At 34.5% G+C, this 19265-nt stretch overlaps 1 protein-coding gene across 2 annotated transcripts in view; it reads right to left on the reverse strand.

Annotated features, from left to right (window-relative positions):
- LOC129218708 (mitochondrial import inner membrane translocase subunit tim16-like) overlaps positions 1 to 19030 on the reverse strand; it is a 78485-nt gene extending 59455 nt beyond the window's left edge. For both annotated transcript variants that reach the window (XM_054853031.1, XM_054853030.1), the window contains exons 1-2: positions 18929 to 19030; positions 955 to 1119 (exon numbers count right to left, since the gene is read on the reverse strand). In XM_054853031.1, coding sequence (XP_054709006.1) covers positions 955 to 1119; positions 18929 to 18931 — 168 coding nt within the window. In that variant the 5' untranslated portion in view covers positions 18932 to 19030. The remainder of the gene's footprint in view (positions 1 to 954; positions 1120 to 18928) is intronic.
- Between the last annotated feature and the right edge of the window lie 235 nt (positions 19031 to 19265).

Consider the following 19265-nt stretch of genomic DNA (forward strand, 5'->3'; position numbering starts at 1 on the left):
CAACCAGAGAGGGGACACCCAGGGCCCATGCCCCCCCCCCCCCCCAGAAAGCTAATTTGAACAATTTTCAAAAATACTCTCTTTTTTTTAATTTGAACGAAGATGAACGCGCTTTGAGAAAACGAAGTGGTTCCAAAGTAAGCAGGGATGACGAGAGGTCATTTAAAACTTCCCCCTCTCTCCTTTCAGGCATTTATTTTTTCTGTAGTTAGGAACTAATTGTTCATAACACTGCCTATTTCTTCTGCTACGGCGGAGCGATCGATTTCAACATAGCGCCGTCTCAAGTCCTATTTAAGAAGCACAATGATGCAAGAATGCTTAAATGGATTAGCACAGCTTTGTATCAACAAAGATATTGTTGTACAACCAGATGAAGTTATTGAAGAACTAACCAAGAAACAATGATGGTTGAACTTTGTATTATAGACAATAAGACAATTTTATAAGTGTACATATGCAATGTGGATATTTAGGACTCATCAAGTGTAATTTATTGATTATTTTGTTGTATTTTTAAGTGATTCTTTAATGGCTATGAGCTAGGGAGAACTTTTGAGCAACAGTAGATCTAATAATTGAATTTTCACAAAAAATGGGAATTTAGACCCCACGATTTGTCTTGATTCAAATTCTTGGTCAGTGTCTACAGCCCAATAACACGCTGTTCACGGCCCATTCCTTTTTTTTTTTTTTTTGCAAGATATGTTACTGGCAGAAATTTGGCATATTCACTGTTCATTAGTTTTCAGGACGTTTCTTAATTGTTTTTACAGTGTTAGAGACCCTTGAGTAAAAAAATGCACCCACTTTTTTGAAAAGTAGGGGGGGGGGGGGCCAAGTTTTATGAGGTTCCAGTAAAACCCCTGGGTATGGTCAACTTGTTGGGGAAAAATAAAATAACATGCAATTCTGAGTTTCAAAAAATTAAAATTTCTTGAGATGGGTACTTAACTGCAATGTCATTCCAAGTTTTACATTTGCTTCAGCTTGAGCTTTGCTGGCACCTCCTCGTTTTGCAGCTGCAGAAGTAGCAGCAAATTCTTGCTGCAGAGCTCTCGCAAATGCTCGAGCAAATACTTGACTTCCAAGAACAATTACTTGGGCAATGTATTTTGCCTGAAAAATATAAATAAGCAAGCTCAACAGAATAAAAAAAAATTATTTTAATTAAATAAACAGCAAATTAAAATAATAAATGATAAAACAATCTAATTATTAGCAAAAGTAGAAAGAAAAAGATTTTTTTAGAAATAATTTTATTCATTTTAAAGATAGATGATAAAACTGATCATCGATAACACATGAAACACCCTGAAAAAGTTTCATTGTTTTTTGTTTCAATAACATCTGCAGCTTCACATACTTTAAATTTCTTTTGCTCACTTCAAAATCAAAAGATGGGAGTTTTTATACTACAACATTTGACATTGATTAAACCACCAAAAGAGTAACTCTTCTATATTGACTAATTTTATGTTTTGCATTTGAAATGTTTTTGGAGTTCTAGATCCATTTTGACAATGACTTTTCAGTAGGGTGGGTCGAGAAAAATTAGAATTGTGATTTAGAATACCCATCAAAAGCTGCGCATTTGTAAGTACAATACACATATAAAATATGTATCAAGTTTTGAAAACTCCTTGAGGCCTCTACTAAGGCTTGAATTTCTCCAAACTAGGAAGAAATCCTGCGCACCATGCTAAATTAACGAATGTAAAAATTGGCACTTTTCAGGAGAGCCAAAACAATATTTTTTTTCCCACATGACTCGTTTAGTTATTTTCAATGTTTTAATTTTTATAGATTACTTTAAAGGTAAAACTATCATTTGAAGTAGCTATAACTAGAAGGTAGATCTTTTTGAGTATTAGAGTAGGCCATTGAATTTGAAAAATGCGATTCCCGATATTTCACATTCGTTAGTTTCGCATGGTGCGGACAAAATGGTCAATTTTCAAAAACTGTTATGAAAATACAAATGTTTAAAATTTTTGTTTTAATACCATTCTAATATTTGTTTTTAACGATCTTTTCTGAAATTTATATTGTTTAGTTCACACCTATAAGATAAATTTTAGCAAAATTAGCAAAAAAAAATTCTTTTTTAGCTTTTTTCACACTGCAATATTTCTGCACTTCTGGGGGGAAGGGGGGGCACTCATGACGCTCCTTAGGAACTAATGTTCCAAAGAAATTGCCTGAGACCCCCATTTCTGTCCAAAATTTAAACTTTTGACTCCCTCCAAAACCAGAAGCTGGATTTGCCACTGGGTTCAACTCAACACTCCAAATAGCAGAAACTTTCCAACCAGTATGCGACACTATTTTAGGCAGTTGAAAATAATCTGCAGCATTATTATTAGTTTTATTTTAAGTTTTCATAAAATAGACAAGTCCCTTGTAGAAGTCAAGACTCAGAAATTTTCCAATCCTAAAAACTTAGCGGCCACCACTGTCACCGAGTTAAAAGTATAAAAAAAGGGGGGGGGGGGGAGGGCTTTCACTCCTTTCTTAAAAATAAATAGAACTTTGCACACTATGAGAAACACTTATTCAATACATAATTATTTAAATATGGAAAATTTAAGTTAAAATAGGTTTTAGAATTTTTTTTTTAATGGATAAATAAATTAGTAAATGAGAACTTGGCAGGACACTGCATTGCATGTTTAAATTTATAGCAAAGCTTCCAAAGCAATGGGGATGAAATGCAATTGTACAGAAAATCATTCACATTTTTCATGAAAATAATTTGCGAAAAAACATGGATGTTGTATATTTTATGTTATCTTCAATAGTTTGTAACGAGCCAAACATCCAATTCCGTTTTTAGAAACTAAAGCAAGTATAGTCTCATCTGTTTCCATCTTGCAACTGACCAAACATAGCGTCTCTGCGAATAATTCATAATTATAAATAAATTTTTGAATGTTACACCAAAGTAGCAATACATTCAAAATCCTTAAAAAACTACAGTTTAGATGAAATAGTCAGTTTTTAGCACATTAGATTCTAAAGCAGTGAAGATAAGATAATGTTCTAAAGATAAAATTTTGCATTTTTCAAGACAATAATTAAGAATTATTCGAAAACAATGGCACATTTTTTATAATTTTCATCAGTTTGCATTGCAATGAACTATCCAATTCAGTTTATGAAAACGTAGGCACTTAAAGAGTTTTGCATACCAACATATTGGGAATGACCAAACATGGCCACTAAAGAAAAAAATTAAGATATAAATTTCTGAGTTTGTAGCAAAAATAGCTTAAAAATAAAATCCTCATGAGGCTATACTTCAGTTGAAAAGTTTTTTGCGTCCAAAGCAATGAGGAAAAGGTGAAATTTTAAATATAACATTTTTCATTTCTCAAGAAAATTACCGTAAACTGGGGCTACTTGAACCCATGAGAAAAAAAGTGTTTAAAATCCGTCCTGGTCCTATAAAACTCAATGTATAGACTCAAAAAACCTTCTCCATGACATGTAGCAGTACTAGACTGAGGCTGGAACATTAAACAAAGTTTCTGCTATTCCCGTCTTTTTCTGATTGAGGCTATGATTGAAAGTTGTCTAAACAGTAGTTTTTAGTGTCTGAAAACTTTAAATAGTAAGTTCAAGCAAACATCTGATATCATCAATGTAAAGATAGTTTTATGTTTCCATTTTATTTCTTAATAAAATAACAGTGTTTTAAGGTTATAGCTATATAATTAACACAGTAACTAATATAAGTTAGTAAAAGTGCACTGGTAGCCTTAAAATGGGGCAATTTGAACCCAGCGTTCAAGCAGTCCCAAACCACATTTCATCACTAAATTATGTTAAGTAAGGTTCGTAATCTTTTAAAAATAAAGAGGTTAGCTACAATTTATACCCAATAACTTGCAGATCTGGTGATAAAAAGGGTCCGAAAGTAAAAGAGAACCCTTTGAAGTAGGAAATATGTGGATTATTAAGAGGAAAAATTGCAATTGTGTCCAGATTCAATTTATTCCAGAGAAATGTCTTAGAGAGTGGCATCAGCCCATTTTGATCTAAGTATATCAACTCTGAAAAGGAAATTAAAAGATCATTCACAAAACATGCCTGGGCATCCTGTAGTATTTGTAGCGAAGAAGAGCAGGTATTAAATAATATCAGACAAAATAAAAGTTTGCATTCTTTCTAAAGTTTAAGTAATGACAGTAATGAGCATTTTAATTGGCTTTAGCTGTAGTCAGATTACATTTCTATTTGAGAAATTATGTTTAACCTAAAAATATGCTTTTATGAATGAACGTTGATTTCATATTAATTTATATAAATAATTTTCAATTTATATAAATAGTTTGCTCACTAGAATGTATTTTTGAGTTTTCTTTCAAAATCATTGGTCCTTCTTGATACCACCACCTGTTTTAGTTTTTTCGCTGAGTGGGACCAAGTAGCCCCAGCGCGGAGCTACTTGAAGTCAATTTTTAAAAATAGAAAAAATATATAAAGAGTTGAAATTGTAGTTTAAAAAAGGCTTCAGGTGGTAGCAGAGCGTCTGAGAAGTGGTAAAAACAAGGTTATCAGTGCATATTATGGTTTAATCAAAAAATCAGTGTAACTCACAAAAAATATGAAATTTCGGGTCCAAGTTGCCCCAGTTTATGGTACTTAAAAAAAATGATTTTCTGCACATTTTAAGTTATTTTCATTCGTATGCAGTTCAATGAAACATCCAATTCTGCTTTGTTTTTGAAAACTTTGGCACTTAAGCATCTTGACTACTTCAATCTTGTGAATGGCGAAATATGGCGACTACGTTTCAAGCTGAAATAATTCTGAAGCATCCAACACTTTTTTGGTCACAAAACGATCTTTGCCACAAGTTTTTTTTTTCTTTTATTAATTTTTTTTCTTTCTTTCTTTTTGTTTGGTAAAATTATCTGCAGGCCCCAGAAAAATCTGCGACACACGTCTCACGTCTCGCAGTTTCTGCTACCGGTTCAACACTAAACAGCTCATCAGTGGCTTATGAAAAGAATGAATCTGCAATTTGTTTACACAAGAAATTAATTTTACAAAAGCTTTCATAGTATAGAGACTTGGGAAATTTTTCTGTTAAAAAACTATCCAGAAACCCACATCATCAAGATATAATCAAAATTTTCAAAATTTATGTTTTATAATTGTTTTTAGTTGTCAAGTTAAATTAACTTGAACTGAATTTAAATCTCTTCTTATATAGAATACACTTTGGACAGTTAAGGAAAGCCTACAATAATACCAGGGTGGTTTTTCCTTTCTTAAATTAATAAGTGAACTATCATCATCAATTCAATCAGCTCAGGCCCAAATCTATAAATCTTGCCCCCCCCTCCTCCTCCCTGCAATAAAATCTATAGAGCCCTTTTCCTGAAGCCAGTGTTATTACTCAAATAAAACTTCGTAAATCCCGGGTATACAATTTATTGTAGACGACATGACATACACAGGATATAATTCTTAAACATATTGAGCAACTTAAAACGTATAATAATCGTATATAATTAGCTTAGAACCGTAGGACGTATAATAATGACAATTCAAAAGAAAGTAATTCTAAACATTTTCCGTTGCCAGGTTCACTAAACATAACTATAGTAAAAACAGTGTTGCCAAATTATCAAACGAGTTTCAACATACTCCCACCTTTTGTATTGCAAATAAAGCTGGTCGCAATACAAAACTACAATAAAATAAAATACATAATAAATAATTTCAAATTATAACAAAATGAAAGACAATGATGAATAATGCAAATAATAGTTAACACAATTTTAAAGTCACAGTACGAAAAAAAACTAATTGATGTCTACAAGTCCAAACGTTGTGGAGGGAATATTCGTCGACCACTGCGGGTTTGTTTCACTGGTTGAGGTACCTCGGTCATGGGAATGAAAATCTCAGCGTTAGGATTGAGGGTTTTTGGAATAGAAGCTGCTGTGGACTCCAAGTACCCTGAATCGATATTAGCTGCTACCTCCTTCCCATTTGCTGCTAGGTCTGATGGCAAATCACTGATTGACATTTCGAGAGGATACAGCCTCTGCAAAGGTCTAAGGAGGTAGCCATTAGCAACTCGTAGTTTGGCAATTCTTTGGATACCATCCCTGCCAGGGTACAGTTCAACAACACGACCTAATGGCCAGTTCAATCTCTTAGTGTCCTCACATCCTATGAGAACTATTTCTCCCACCGAAATTTCCTGCTGTTTTGATCTAGATTTTGGATTACGTACAAGTTCACCTAAATATTCCTTCTGGAAGCGTTTTCGAAAATTATCGCGCAAACTTTGTACATAACGCACTCTTTTTAATAAATGCTGGGAGTCAAGGATGTCCAAGTCATGTGTTTCTGATCCTCTTATGTCTTGTATGAAATGAGCTGGAGTTACAGGTGTCATTTCATTCGGATCGTCCGAGATATAGGTGAGTGGTCTCTCATTAATGACACTTTCTGCTTCGCACAACACCGTGAGCATCTCTTCGTATGTCACGCAAGCCTTTCCCAAGCACTTTCGTAAAATTTGTTTAATACTACGTACCATTCTCTCCCACCAACCACCATACCATGGCGCGGTGGGTGGGCTAAAATGCCATTTGATGTTTTGCAAGGCACATTCAGATTGTATTTCCTCCCAATTCAATGATTGAAGGGCTCGTGCTGTTCCAGTAAAATTTGACCCATTGTCAGAATACATTACAGAGCATCTCCCTCTTCTAGCGAAGAATCTTCTCATTGCTTGCCGGAATGCTTCACCTGACAATGACGTGACGAGCTCTAGGTGAATGGCTCTATATACAGCACAGGTGAACAAAACAATCCATGCCTTGGTACCTTGACGTAAGTGTAAAGGTCCCGCCAAATCTACACCAGTGACTTGGAATGCAGAGATGCGTTTCGTTCTATCAATGGGTAGAGGCGCTGTATTCGGCTGTACTGGCTTGCTTGAGTGTCGCTTGCAGATCACACACTTGCTTATAACCTCTCTAACAACCCTCCGACCGCGAGGAATCCAGTAGAGCTCTCGAATATGATTCAGAGTTGTCTGAACACCACTATGCATCAAAGCTTTATGAACGTATTCGATGTACAGTCTCACGATGGGATGATCTGGTAGTACGGTTGGTTTTTGAAAATCTTCTGGGTCTTCACCCAAAACTAACTTAGTTTCAACTTTTAAAACTCCAGACTTTTCGGAAAATCGTATAGACTTCGAGTATTTTTCCTTCAATTCAGCATGCAGTTCTGTTTGTACCAATTTAATGACGGCGAGTTCTGCCTTCTGTATTTCTTCACATGTTAACTCGGAGATAACTCGGGTGGACTTATACCTAGCATTATTTATAAATCTCAGCATCCAAGCTACCATTCTTATAACTTTGCTGTACTTAGAAAAGTATAAAAGCTTCTTGCTGAAGTTTTCCTGTAAGTTAATATTCGTGCTGCAGATAACACTTTTCTTTCTTTCAACTAAAGCTTCTTCAGGCATCGTAATCTCAGTATTTGGCCAGGTATTTTCTGTTTCTTGTAGCCAAGTGGGACCCTCCCACCATCGACTATCTATCAGCTCCTTCCAATTACAAGAACGCGAGGGCAAGTCGGCCGGATTCATAGATCCTGGTACAAATCTCCAACTATCGACATTTGTAAGTTGACGTATTTCTTTAACCCGGTTACCGACGAAAGTATTCCACGGTTCTCCTTTCGTTATCCAGCTTAGGACAACCATTGAATCGACCCAAAAGGAAATTTTCAAAGGTTGCTGTATTGCTTCTAAAACGGTACTTGCTATTCTTGCACCCATTGTAGCTCCAAGCAACTCTAAGCGTGGAATCGTCGGTCTTTTCATCGGGGCTACTCTGGCTTTGGCAGTTATTAACTGGACAGAGGTTCCCGTTTCTTCTTCAGAGCATAAGTATACACAGCAAGCGTATGCATCTGCGGAAGCATCGGTAAAGACATGCAGGCTTGTATTCTCAAGAGTTCCTAGCATTAATCGACGAGGTATTCTGCACTGTTCTATGAGATCAATATGCTTCACCCAGTGTTGATATCTATGTTGAATATTTAGAGGCAGATCGTCGTCCCAGCCTATCTTGTTTTTCCAAGCTTCTTGAAGCAATAATTTTGGAAGAAGAGTTGCAGGTGACGTAAATCCAATAGGATCGTATATGCTGTTAACTATAGAGAGAAGCTTTCTCTTTGAAAGGACCTTTTCTGAAGTCCTTTTACAGCCAGCACAATAAAGTTCATCTGCATGAGTGTCCCATTTCAGGCCAAGTACATTCTGATCTATACTTTCTTCAATTCCACTGTAAGCCCAGCATCTCAATTCAAAGGAACCCTTTTGCATTACTTCTATAGCTTGCGATTTTAATTGTTCCAGTTCTTCGCTGGTATTCACACTCGTGACTAAGTTGTCTACATAAAATCCTTCTTTCATTCGATTGATCGTGTTTTGCAGGACTATTGATTGGAATTCCTGCGATTCAAGATGAAATTTAATCGTGGCATTTAATAAGAAGGGGCTTGATGAAACGCCGAAAACAACACGACAATGCCTGTAAAATTTCATCTTAGTGTGTTCTTTGTCTTCCCACCAAAGGAATCTTAGGTAGTCTCTATCTTTGGAAGCTAAAGAGAGTTGAAGAAATGCTTGTTTAATGTCTGCAATTACTCCAATGGCACCACAACGAAATTTACTTATGAGGCGAGGGATTTCACTTAATAAACTTGGTCCTGTACTAAGACAGTCATTTAAGGAGGCATATCCGGGGCGTTTGCATGAAGCGTCAAAGACTGGCCTGACCTTCGTGGTAGCGCTTGATGATTTAACGACTGGATGATGTGGCAAATAATGACAAGCGTTTGAACTTGACATTTCAGCTTCTGTCACCTCCTCTATGATGTTATCATTCTTCCACTGCTGTAAGACACCATCATACAGTTCGTAGTAATTGTCTTTCAAAAGACGCTTAGTAACGGTGTGAAGTCTTGCTTCTGCCTGGTCGTATCCATTATACAAGTGGGGATGTCCTGCTAGCCATGGAAGAGCCACCTCATACCTGTTGCCAGTTTTCCGAATTGTCTCTTGAAAAAATGTGACCGTTTCTTCATCTAGCTCCTTAGTTGTTTTCTTCTCAGTGGGATCTGTTATACCCAAAGATTCCAAGTCCCAAATTTTGTGTATCTCTGAGTGATGCATACATAGCGATACCATATTTATGCTGCTCTTCTTTCCTGGACCTAAAACACTCCATCCGAGTTTCGTTTCTACGGCTGTTATACCAGATGGCAGAACTTCTATTCTTCCTGTTAATATTCCTCCCAGAAAGTCAGCACCGATGAGCATGTCAATAGGAGGAGTTTCTGGACCTATGTCTGTTAGTTCAATTCCTCGACGTTTTAATTCTTGTACTAAATCTGGGTCACGTATGCGAGGCAAAGAAGAACATATCTTGGGCTGGTCCAAAATTGACATGTTGCACGAAAACCTTCTATCGATACTCTGAACGTTGATGTCATAGCGACCATGTTTAACTTCAGCTGTTTGCTTACCACCGAATAGTCCTTGAGACAATAACTCTGTACCTGAAGGTTTTAACCTTAACTCTTTAACTACTTGGTTGGTCACGTAAGATCGCTGTGATCCATCATCAAGGAGGGCTCTGACATAAATTTCTTGATTTCCATTTCTTAAACGTATCAATATTGTTTTCAAATATATAACCTTCTGAGGTGTAAGTTCCGTAAATAAAGTGGATGTATTCACTTCTATCTTTGATTCATTAGGGAGTTGAACCTTATTTTTTCTAGGCAATTCTGGGCACAAGATTACGTAGTGTCGTTTTCCACATACAAGGCAATGAATATTACTGCGACAGTTTTTCGCCATGTGTCCAATCTTCAAGCACACCAAGCAGCAGCGTCTACGTATTACAATTGATTTTCTTTCTTCTGTACTCATTGAGGCAGCTTTATGACAGTCTTGACTGTCATGACGTTTCTGACAAAAAATGCACTCAGTCTTACAAGGCCTTTCGTAAGAAGATGTTAAAGTCATTGCTGTAGGTTCATCTTTGCTTGAAGATTCCTTCTTAACTTTTGCGGGCTGACCAAAGGCTCTTTCGGCTAAAGCCCGATGCTCTTCCCCTTCTATCTCGCGACGAAGAAATGACATCAACTTTTCCAACAGTTTCTCTTTCGTAATTTGGACGGTTTCTTCATCATCCACCTCACTGTTTAATAAATATCTATCCCAAGCCTTTAATACATCAGTTGGAAGACACGACTCCACAACCGGATACAACATGGCAGCATAATTTTGCGTAGTGACGCCTAATGTTTCCAGAGCTCTTAAACACGAACCGAGCTTGTCGTACAAATCAGAAAGCTTAATGTTAGCTCGGTTGTTTACCAATGTTAAAAGATCTCGTATAAACACGTCAATTAATAAATCACGTCTGCCAAACCTGGACTCGAGATGTTCGATAACCTTGGCATAATTTTTCTTAGATGGTGGATAACTTTCTACTATATTGCGTGCTTTCGAAGTAGGCTTCAATGATGACAGAAGATACTGAAACTTATCCTCTTCTAATATACTAGTATCTTCATGAATACGACTGTATTGCGCCCAAAAGGCAACCCAAGTCCTTGGCATTAGGTCATATTCTTTCAATTCAATTTTTGGAAGCTTCAACTTCCCAATCGTAGCTGTATCAATTGGCGAAGAAGCGCTAATCGTACTACGCCGTAAACAATGCTCATATTCTGTTTTAAGTTCAATAAAGCGATCTCTATATGTTTCCATTTCATCATATTCCTTATCGCTTTGCTCGTAAATTTCCAATAATTGAGCATCAGCACTAAATAAACGCTCGGCTTTATCCGCCAACTTATTAAAAATTGCGCCAAGTTCATTACCTCCGACTTCTTCTTTCTGTGTTCTTTCAAATTGATTACAAGTCGTGGTAAATAACCTTCGTAAATTAGTTCTTTCTTTCCGTAATCTTTCAAATTTGTCGCATTTCTGAGTGATAACGGCATCATCTTTGTCTTCGTTGTCAGACATATTCGCTATTCGAATCAAAAAATACAAAGTTCAAACTTCACGGACGCCACTTGTTATTACTCAAATAAAACTTCGTAAATCCCGGGTATACAATTTATTGTAGACGACATGACATACACAGGATATAATTCTTAAACATATTGAGCAACTTAAAACGTATAATAATCGTATATAATTAGCTTAGAACCGTAGGACGTATAATAATGACAATTCAAAAGAAAGTAATTCTAAACATTTTCCGTTGCCAGGTTCACTAAACATAACTATAGTAAAAACAGTGTTGCCAAATTATCAAACGAGTTTCAACAGCCAGTACTGTATATTTGTAACATTAATAATTATTTGCTAGTTTTTTTTTTTTTCAATTTTGTCTTAAATTTCTTGGATTGTAGGGCCCCTTAAGAACTTGGTCTGCGGGTAAGCAGATCCGGGCCTGAATGAGCTTATCTAAAGCTGATTTCAGTCATACTTTTTGTAATACATTTTCAGTATATTGGATAAGCCATATAAGAATGTGTAACAACGGCATTCCAGAAGGTGTTGGCATAATTTATGCATTTCAATAAGAATGATGTCGAAACAATGTTATCAATATATCTTATTAAACTTTTAGTTTAACTACAAGAGTTGTGTTAAAATGTTGAGTTGAAAAGGATTTTTTTAAATATTTTTTTGAGACTGAACCTGGATCTCTTGCCTGACTGTATTTTTTTAAGGTGGAGAGGAGCGGGGGGGGGGGGGGGTAGAGGCTCTATAACCTGAGACTCCTGAAGTGTGCCCACCAGGAACTTAAGGTTGGAATCCTGTTATGGTACTAAAGCTCAAAACTCGCGGTCGCCAGTCGCCAAATGCGACCAATTTTCAAATTTTGGCGACCATTATTTTCACTTCAGTCGCCAATGTGGCTACCATTCGCCAATGCAACCTTCCCTGACCTATAGTCTTGATATATGACCTTTCCCCAAATTCTTTTGTCCACTAAAAATTTGTCTATCGGATCGCCAGGGATGAAGGAGGGAAGGGGGGGGAGTATTGTCCAATTGTGGCTAATTGTGCTATGTGTTCTTGTTCTGAATAGAAAACAAAAATCGCAATCAGGATGGCAAATTCGTTACAAAACTTGCTATTTCGAAAACTCGGCTTTCTTTATACGCGATCGTAAAAATAGACAAATTTCATACACCAATTTAGTAAATTACGCTTTTTTGATCTTAAATTCATTTTTCAACTTTATTTCTCCTTAACAACTGGCTATTTCTTCGTTTTGCGGTATTTTTAAACTACGCATTTTCAAAATGGCGTCACTTTGTTATTGTTTATTTTACCAGTTAAGACGAAAATGTCCTTTCCAAAATAAAAAGAATTAATCTTGTACATTTGGTTTACATATGAATAAACAAAAATAGCGCCTTTGAGTCAAAATGCACCGAGACAAGGTAAAAACTATATCGCTGAAAAAAAAGTTTTTTTGCAAGATTTTTGATTTTTTTGTTTTAATCATATTGTTAGTTTTTCCTTTTCTTTTCTTTTTAAAATAAAAAAACCTACTGGAGGAGAGGACATATCCGTTTATTTACTTTATTTCTCCTTAAAAAAGTTGTTATTTTTAAGTTCCGCGGTAAATTTTCAAAATGGCGTCCCGCGTTTTCAAAATGGCGCCACGTTGTAGATTGTCCATTTTCACCATTTAGAAGAGGAAAATGTGTGTTCCAAAATAAATAAAGAGAAGTACAATCGTATTTATAAAACCCATAAATAATTTTTAAAAAAATGGCATTCCTGCATCTAGAGAAGGTGGAAAGAATACGGCTGAAACCCTTTTTTTCTTCTGCTGGATCTTTTATTTCACTTTTTATTTATTTTTTTCGTTTTGTTTTATATTGTTTACCTTTCTTTTATTTATTCATTTTTTGACACTCTGGCTTCGATTTTTATAAAATTCTGCATGCATTTGTAAAAACAAAAAAATATTTTTGTAGAATCGCAAATGGTTTAGGTTTTACATTCTGTTCAAGATTTTGGTATTTTGTTGTTTTCTTTATCAAGGAACTAACTCGTGTTTTGGTTGAAAGCTGTGATGTTTCTAGAAGTTTTGAAAGCTGAAAAAAAAAATTAATAATAATAATAATCTTATTTATTTATTTATTTTTTTATCCTGATGTGTTTTGCTCAAAGATAAATTAATGCAGATTATAGTTTGCAAAAGATGTGTTAAATAATATCTGGGCAGGGGTGCCCGTTCCCCCCAAGTTCAATTCCCCCCCCCTTCAAAATTTTTCCTCAACCCTCTTTTCCTTTTTTATTTTTAGCTCGTTTTTATTTTATTTTATTTATTTTTTAAATATTTTTTATTCACTTATTTATTTTTAATTATTATTTTATAAGAAACGTTCTTTGCTACGCCAATGACATATGCACAAATACTAAATAAATAAACGGATTAAAATAAATTAAATAATTTAAATTAAAATAAAGTTTGGCTACCATTTTGTGAGGATCTGGTAGCCATTGGCTACCAATTCAAAATTTGAGTTTTGAGGTATATATGGTACACAGTCTGCCCCTGGCTGAAGCAATGTTACGAGTTGCAAATAATGAATTTTAGATGAAAGCTGTATTTGAGTGCGAATAAGAAAATAATCAATTTTTCAATGATCTCCACTTGCAATGTTCATTTCTAAGGGCAATGGAATTGAAACATTTTGAGCAATATATGAACCTTTTGTCAACAAAAATACATTCATTTTTAAATTAACAAAGTAAACAGATCCAACGCAGGGTTGGGTTTTGGACCTGTCCTAAACCAGTTTCGTACAGGAAAGGTGTTTTTTACTCTCCAAAATTCCAAAATGGTCTTTAACTGTCCAAAAGTATGTTAAAGCTAAAGGGGTATAATCTAATCAATATACATATTTACTGCTATATTTGTTTGCATAAATAAATATAAATGAGGTTTGATTAATGAGTAGGTATTTAATGTTTTTCTCAAATGTTCATTAAAAAAATATTTTTTTTTTTTAAATATTGCCCATTTTGCTTTTCATAAAAATTCCTTTGAGTAACAGTTGGTACAGTTAGAAAGGAAATTCACAACACTATCAAGACAATTTATTTCAGTTCCATTTATAACTCAAAGTGGAATGTTATTAAATGTGCAATATTTAGGTACAAAAAAAAAAAAAAAAAAAAGCTTAATATTTTTAATAGTTTTTGCAAATAAGTTTTACATGATATTTTAACAAAAATATTTTTTAAATCATACATTAAAGAATAATAAATTGATGATTAAATATATGCATAATATTTTAAAACTTGAGCTATTTCTTTTTTTAGTTCATACTTTTATAATAATACATTCTACAACTACAAAAAATTGTAATTTATTGTATTAAAGTCAAAAATTGCACTATATTTTGAACACTTTCTTTTGCACGCATGCATAAATGTCGAAAAATTTGGTTACTATTATAGGAAAAAAAAACAACTCATGCGTCAACAGATTTGATAGTCAATTTTTAGCAAGAGAAGAAATGTGCTTAATCCATACTTTACATTCTCCTGTATATTACAATTCTTCAGGTTGTTTCAGGTTTACATTCTATTGTATAGGTAAAGAGAATGTTTGAACCGACTAATCGGTTACCTCAAGCTCACCAAGCACTAACCAGAAGCATTCTAACAGAGTAACTGGTTTGCCAAAAATGTGTCTTCCAAATATCCCACTTATATCAACCATCATAGGATCCACTGTCCTGACCAATTGGAAAGCAGGAGTCGGAGTTCAATTTTTGAAATTCCAGGACGCATTTTTAATTAAATTTCAGGACATTATTCATATCTTTACAGACGGCTTTAGGAGCATGTGGGACCTACACAAACACGTATTTAAAGAACGAAGAATTGACTTAACAATAGTGTTTTATATTTTTCTCATGATATTATTTAAAAAAAATAAAAATGGAGCTTTGAATTGGACAAGAAAGGAGTCTTACTGTGGCCTTCTGTAGGATTTTTGAGGCTGTGTGATGGATGCTTTAGAGAAAGTAGTTTAATTAATAGTGACGTTAAAATTCAATGTCGCATTTTTTCAAAAATTGTCAGTTTCAGTGGCCCCGTGAACCTACCTCCCCCTTCCCTCACACACACACCTCCTTTTTTTGTGCATCAATGTTTAGCACTAAAAATACTTGTTACAAATAAAATTTCTTGCAAATGTTCAAAAGTTTTTTTTTTTTTTTTTTTTTTTTTGAATAATTTGCAAACAGGGATTAAAAAACAGAAAAGTTATCTCATACAATATTATTTATAAATAGCACAGAAATAAATATGCAAAAAGCAAAATAAAATTTAAATCCTATCTATTTTACAGGAAGGATTTTAAAATTATAAATTTAATCTATAGAAATAAAAATACTGAACCAAATTATTTCAATTAAATTTAATTACTTTGGAAGAGAGAGCGTCTTTATTTTCATTTTTGGTTCATTTATTATCATTCTTTTTTTTTTTTTTTTCATTTTTAGAAAACTTCTAACTGCTGCCGATATGATTTCTAATATTTCTTCCAACGTCAATCTATAAAGAGAGATTGAATTCTTCCTATAAAACCTTCACATATGACAGATAAATGTGCTGGTCACCATTGATTTTACTCTATCGCTTGGTGATTGACACCTCCAGACTACCCGATCAATAACACAACTTTCGATGGCGATCTACATTGCTCAAATAATGCTTGGATGAACCTCGAGGGCCCAAGTGACCAATAGGGTGGATCACTCTAATATGGTGAAAAATAAAGTTTCGTTAATCCAAATCTACCTACGCAGAAAAGATATTCTATGGCATAGAGATTAAAATATGATATGACAACAATTAAAACATCTTTTTATTTTTGTTAAAATCAGTTTTAAACGAAATTCTGTGCTTTTTAAGAGTGTTTTGGGTCAAAAAGTTAAATGCTGAACCCCCTATTCTGAATTTTATTTTATTTATTTATTTTTTTGTTACAATTCTTTTAAATACTGTACAGAAATATTTCTAGTATAATATATTTCTGTACAGTATTTAAAGTAATTGTAACAAAAAAATGGTAGATAAATATTGATACTTGAGAGAGCGATGCCCCCCCCCCCCTCCGCCAAATATCAGAAAAACACTCCAGAATGATTTTCTCTAAATAGAAGAGGAAAACACTCAACTTTAAGTTTAATTGATGCAGTTTGTGACATCTCTAAATTCCAAAATTTCGTTTTAACAAAAGAAAAAATTTTCTTGCGAAATTTTTTGATTTTTCACAAAAAAACGGACCCTGTGAAAAATCTTGGACAGACCCCTGTATACAAACAACTACTCGTGATTCATCATGATTACATCAAGGTCAAAAATTCAAAACAATATATATTTTCAATGACATATGCTTCATCAATCCCCCCCCCCATTTCATCAGTTTTCTTAAGATTAAATTTATAAACAAAGCATAATATATAACAATAATTCACATAAGTTTTGTACAAAATGAAACACAAATGTGACGACCAGCAACAGGCTCTGGGCCCAGCTAGGCTGGTCCTAGTCAATTAATTAGTCCTCAATGAAGATCAATGGCCCTCTTAAAGCGATCCACCCCCTTGCTCATTACCGCCTCTTCCGGTAAGCTATTCCAAGTGCCCACAACCCTGCTAAAGTAGTAGTTTTTCCTAATTTCCAAGTTAGCCAGAGATTTAAATAGCTTAAAACAATGACTCCTTGTCCTGCTTTCCCTGCAAAAATTTAATCTATTTACATCTTTCATTTTGATGAATTTAAATAACTGAATCATGTCCCCTCTGACTCTCCTTTACTCCAGGCTATACATGTTAAGCCTATTAAGTCTGGTATCATAATCTAAATCTGAGAGCCCCCTTACTAATTTAGTTACCCTTCTTTGAACCCTTTCCAATACAAAAATATCTTTCTTCAGATAAGGCGACCAAAACTGAACAGCATACTCCAAATGAGGTCTTACTAAACTCCTATATACAGGCAGAAGAACCTTCTTAGATTTGTTTGAAATAGATCTATTGATAAACCCAAGTATTCTGTTGGCTTTGTTACTAGCAATACTGCACTGTTGACTAAACTTGAAGTCCTGATTTATTAAGATACCCAGATCCATAATATTTTCCGCCTGATTTATGATTGAACCCTGTAAACAATATCTCATACGCTTATTTCCATGACCTAAGTGTAGCACTTGACATTTCTCTACATTAACTGCCATACCTTATTTATCTGCCCACTTAGTAATATGATCTAAATCCTCTTGAAGCTGTTTTACTTGTTCTTCATTTTCGACAATCCCCATAACTTTTACATCATCAGCAAAACAATTCATGCTTCCAGAAATATTTTCATTGATGTCATTCATAAATATAATAAACAAAAGAGGCCCTAAAACTGATCCCTGAGGAATTTTGATCAAAGTTACAAAAATCTTACAAATCACTGAAGTCAAACTAGGTCTATAATTCCCAGCATTACCTTTAGACCCCTTCTTGAAGAGTGGCGTTATGTTAGCCAGCTCCCAGTCTTCTGGCACCATCCCCGAGTTATAAGAAGCACTGAAAATACTCAAAATAAGATCCAATAATTCCTCTGCACATTCAACTAAAATTTTTGGATAAATATTGTCTGGTCCCGGAGCTTTCATTGCTTTAATTTTTTTCAAATGAAAAAACCTCCTCCCTGGAAAATACAAAATCCTCAGCTGTATAATAGTTTGTGTCTTGTTAGTGTCAACTGTTGAGATACAGTTATCGTTAAACACACTGGAAAAAAAGTTATTTTGAACATTTGCAATATCCCTATCGTTTTGGATTAAATTTCCATACTCATCAACCAAAGGCCCTATTTGACTGTTTCGAGCTTTCCCAGAATTAGCGTAAGCAAAAAACCTCTTAGGGTTCCCATCAATGTCATCTTCCAGCCTTTGCTCCAATTTCCTTTTCTGAATCCGTACCAAATACTTAAAATTTTGCCTTGCCTTACCATACTGGAACTTCTCCGCACTCTGACCAGTTTCTTTAAACTGACGAAAAGCGGCTTGCTTATAATTAAGAGCTTCTTTAGTCTTCCTGGAGAACCACATGGGCCAAATTTTGGTACTAACATCTTTTCTCCTAAATGGAACATAATCCCCAACCGTTTTAGCAAGTTTATCCTTAAATTCCATCCACTGCTGATCTACGTTGCTATTTTCCAATCCTGACGAAAAAGTCTCTTTCCAGCTCTGCCTAAGTGCAACAAAATCAATGTTTCTGAAATTGGGTACAAACCTAAAATTATCATCTTTGCACACTTCAAATTTAATCCGGAACCTAATGCTGTTATGACCACTATCTCCAATATGCTCCCCTACACAAAACCCCTGAACAAAACTTCCTATGTCACAAAAAACTAAATCCAAAATCGCCTCCTCTCGAGTTCCCTGAGTTACAATTTGATCTAAGAAACAGTCACCAATTACTTTTAAAAATTCCTCTTCTTTGCCATTACCAGGATAAAAATTATTAACTCTTCGTAATATGAAAATAAATATGAATATTTTTGGAACAAATGAAGATCAGAGAGCCAAAAAAAAAGCACAACGATGGAATCTCAAATTATTGGACATTCAAATTTTAGAGTTGAAAAATATTTTATTACTCTTGCGTAAGTCACATGTTGTGTATATAGCTTGATATGGGAATTGAAGTTCTAGAAGCTAGAACTACAATCACGAAACGAAAATAAGTACTTCGTTCAACAAACATGAATGTTTTTTATACGGAACAAAATATCGTTTGTAGCACTTACCATTCGCAATTAAAAATTTGTTTACATGTAAAAAAACCGAGTATATAAAATAGAAGACCAATTTGAATTTAGCTTTGAAAGTGTCTATAGAACCGAATACGCGGTTAACAACTGGTCATGATCTTGCTACATTCAGCCAATCATTGCCCTTTATACCACTCGACTTTATAGGCCCTTTTCATATAACATTTTTTTAAATGCCTGTCTGCATCGATTTAAAATGGTTTTAGGTTTAAAATATGCGTATATTTTTTTTTGCAGTAGATCTCGAAAAATAAGACTGTCGAAAAAACGTTTAGTTTGCTATCTGAAATTATTTCATTTTAAGATTAGTTTC

The sequence above is a fragment of the Uloborus diversus genome, chromosome 3, assembly GCF_026930045.1.
Source record: "Uloborus diversus isolate 005 chromosome 3, Udiv.v.3.1, whole genome shotgun sequence".
Taxonomy (NCBI): Eukaryota; Metazoa; Arthropoda; class Arachnida; order Araneae; family Uloboridae; genus Uloborus; species Uloborus diversus.